At 42.0% G+C, this 1,562-nt stretch overlaps 1 protein-coding gene across 1 annotated transcript in view; it reads right to left on the reverse strand.

The window, feature by feature from the left end:
* Positions 1-1,562, reverse strand: part of LOC103082048 (serine protease 48) — a 22,039-nt gene that overhangs the window by 3,582 nt on the left and 16,895 nt on the right. The window contains 1 exon segment of the mRNA XM_007458325.1: positions 598-848. Coding sequence (XP_007458387.1) covers positions 598-848 — 251 coding nt within the window.

Here is a 1,562-nt window from a genome sequence, read left to right on the forward strand (position 1 = left end):
CTGAGCGGCCACGGTTCACGGGCCCAGCCGCTCCGCCGCATGAGGGATCTTCCCGGACCGGGGCACGAACCCGTGTCTGCAGGCGAACTCTCAACCACTGCGCCACCAGGGAAGCCCCCGCCGATAACAGTTTGATTAAGTAAAGATGTGAGTATTCTACAGTATTCTAAAACTTCTTCCTTTCTCATTTTTCTGCTCCCAGATCGCTTCTTGTCTTTACTTTATCCTGGGAAAAGAGTTGACACAACACAACACTTTAAAAACAGATTTAAAGTACTAGACTCTTTCCAACCTTACATCAGGCTTGTTAACCTCTGTTTCAGAGAGGTAATTGTGTGTTTAGATTGTTAGTATTAAAAAATAAATAAAATAAATAAATTGTTAGTATCTTTTCTTGCTGCTGTAGCTAGACTCTAGGCAGGATATAAGAGTAAATAAACATATAAATAAGCAAACATTTTATTTGAAGACTTTTAGATAGTGTCTGGTTTTGTTGAAAATATTTGCCGTAGTAATGAAATGCCTAGAATATGAATATTCTAGAATGGGTACAAGAAGGTGATGTATAAAACAACCCCTTTCTCTTCCCATTCTCACCTTCATCTTCTGCTTTTCCCCATCCAGTCACCCAGCAAGAGTCTGGAATTGTCCACTGCTTTTTGACACTGGACAAGCAAATAGGCAGGATGGAAGAACTGTAGGTGACTCTAGAGAACAGCCTTAACAAGGCAATGTCTGCAGTGGTACCATGGTGTTTGGGATGGATGACAATTCGGAACATGCCTGTATTTGAATGGCCTATGTCAATTGATCCCAGCCACACAGTATATAAGAAAGGAATCCAGCGCCTAAGGGGAAGAGGAAGAGGAGAATAAAAGTGCAGCATGCTTTTGTGCTACAGCCGGGCCAGAACACGCTGCCTGTGTGTAGCACTAAGTCTTTAGGTAAGAAAGGAGGGTAACAGACTTGGAATTAACCAGGCTGCTTCCAACTTGGCATAGGGTTGTTTTGTCTTCGTTTCTCCTTCCCTCACTCCCTGATCACTCTTTCTTTTGTTGTCTGCTGTTTCTGTGGTCTCCTTTTATATGATTATGGCCAGAGTTTTGTCCTGTATTTTTTCCCTGGTTCTCTTATTCACCTCTACTATTCTCCGTGGTTTCAGCCATAGCCTATATGCTTAACAGTCATTGTTGTTTTATTTTCACTTTTGAGTTCTGAGCACTAGACCTTCATTTCTAAATTAAAAAATTAAAGCAAAATATAACCACCAAAATTCATATATATATATATATATATATGATATATATGTAATTTAAATGTTCAGTAGTTTGATCAGATTTACAAAATAAATAAATAACAGAAGTTCTCTGCCCTACTGCCCTCAATTCATGCTACCCAAAGGCAATCACTTTCAACTCTTAGCTCTTTTTTTTTTTTTGCGGTACACGGGCCTCTCACTGTTGTGGCCTCTCCCGTTGCGGAGCACAGGCTCCGGACGCGCAGGCTCAGCGGCCATGGCTCACGGGCCCAGCCGCTCCGCGGCATGTGGGATCTTCCCAGAC

Source organism: Lipotes vexillifer, unplaced genomic scaffold (assembly GCF_000442215.2).
Source record: "Lipotes vexillifer unplaced genomic scaffold, Lipotes_vexillifer_v1.1 scaffold1433, whole genome shotgun sequence".
Classification (NCBI taxonomy): domain Eukaryota; kingdom Metazoa; phylum Chordata; class Mammalia; order Artiodactyla; family Lipotidae; genus Lipotes; species Lipotes vexillifer.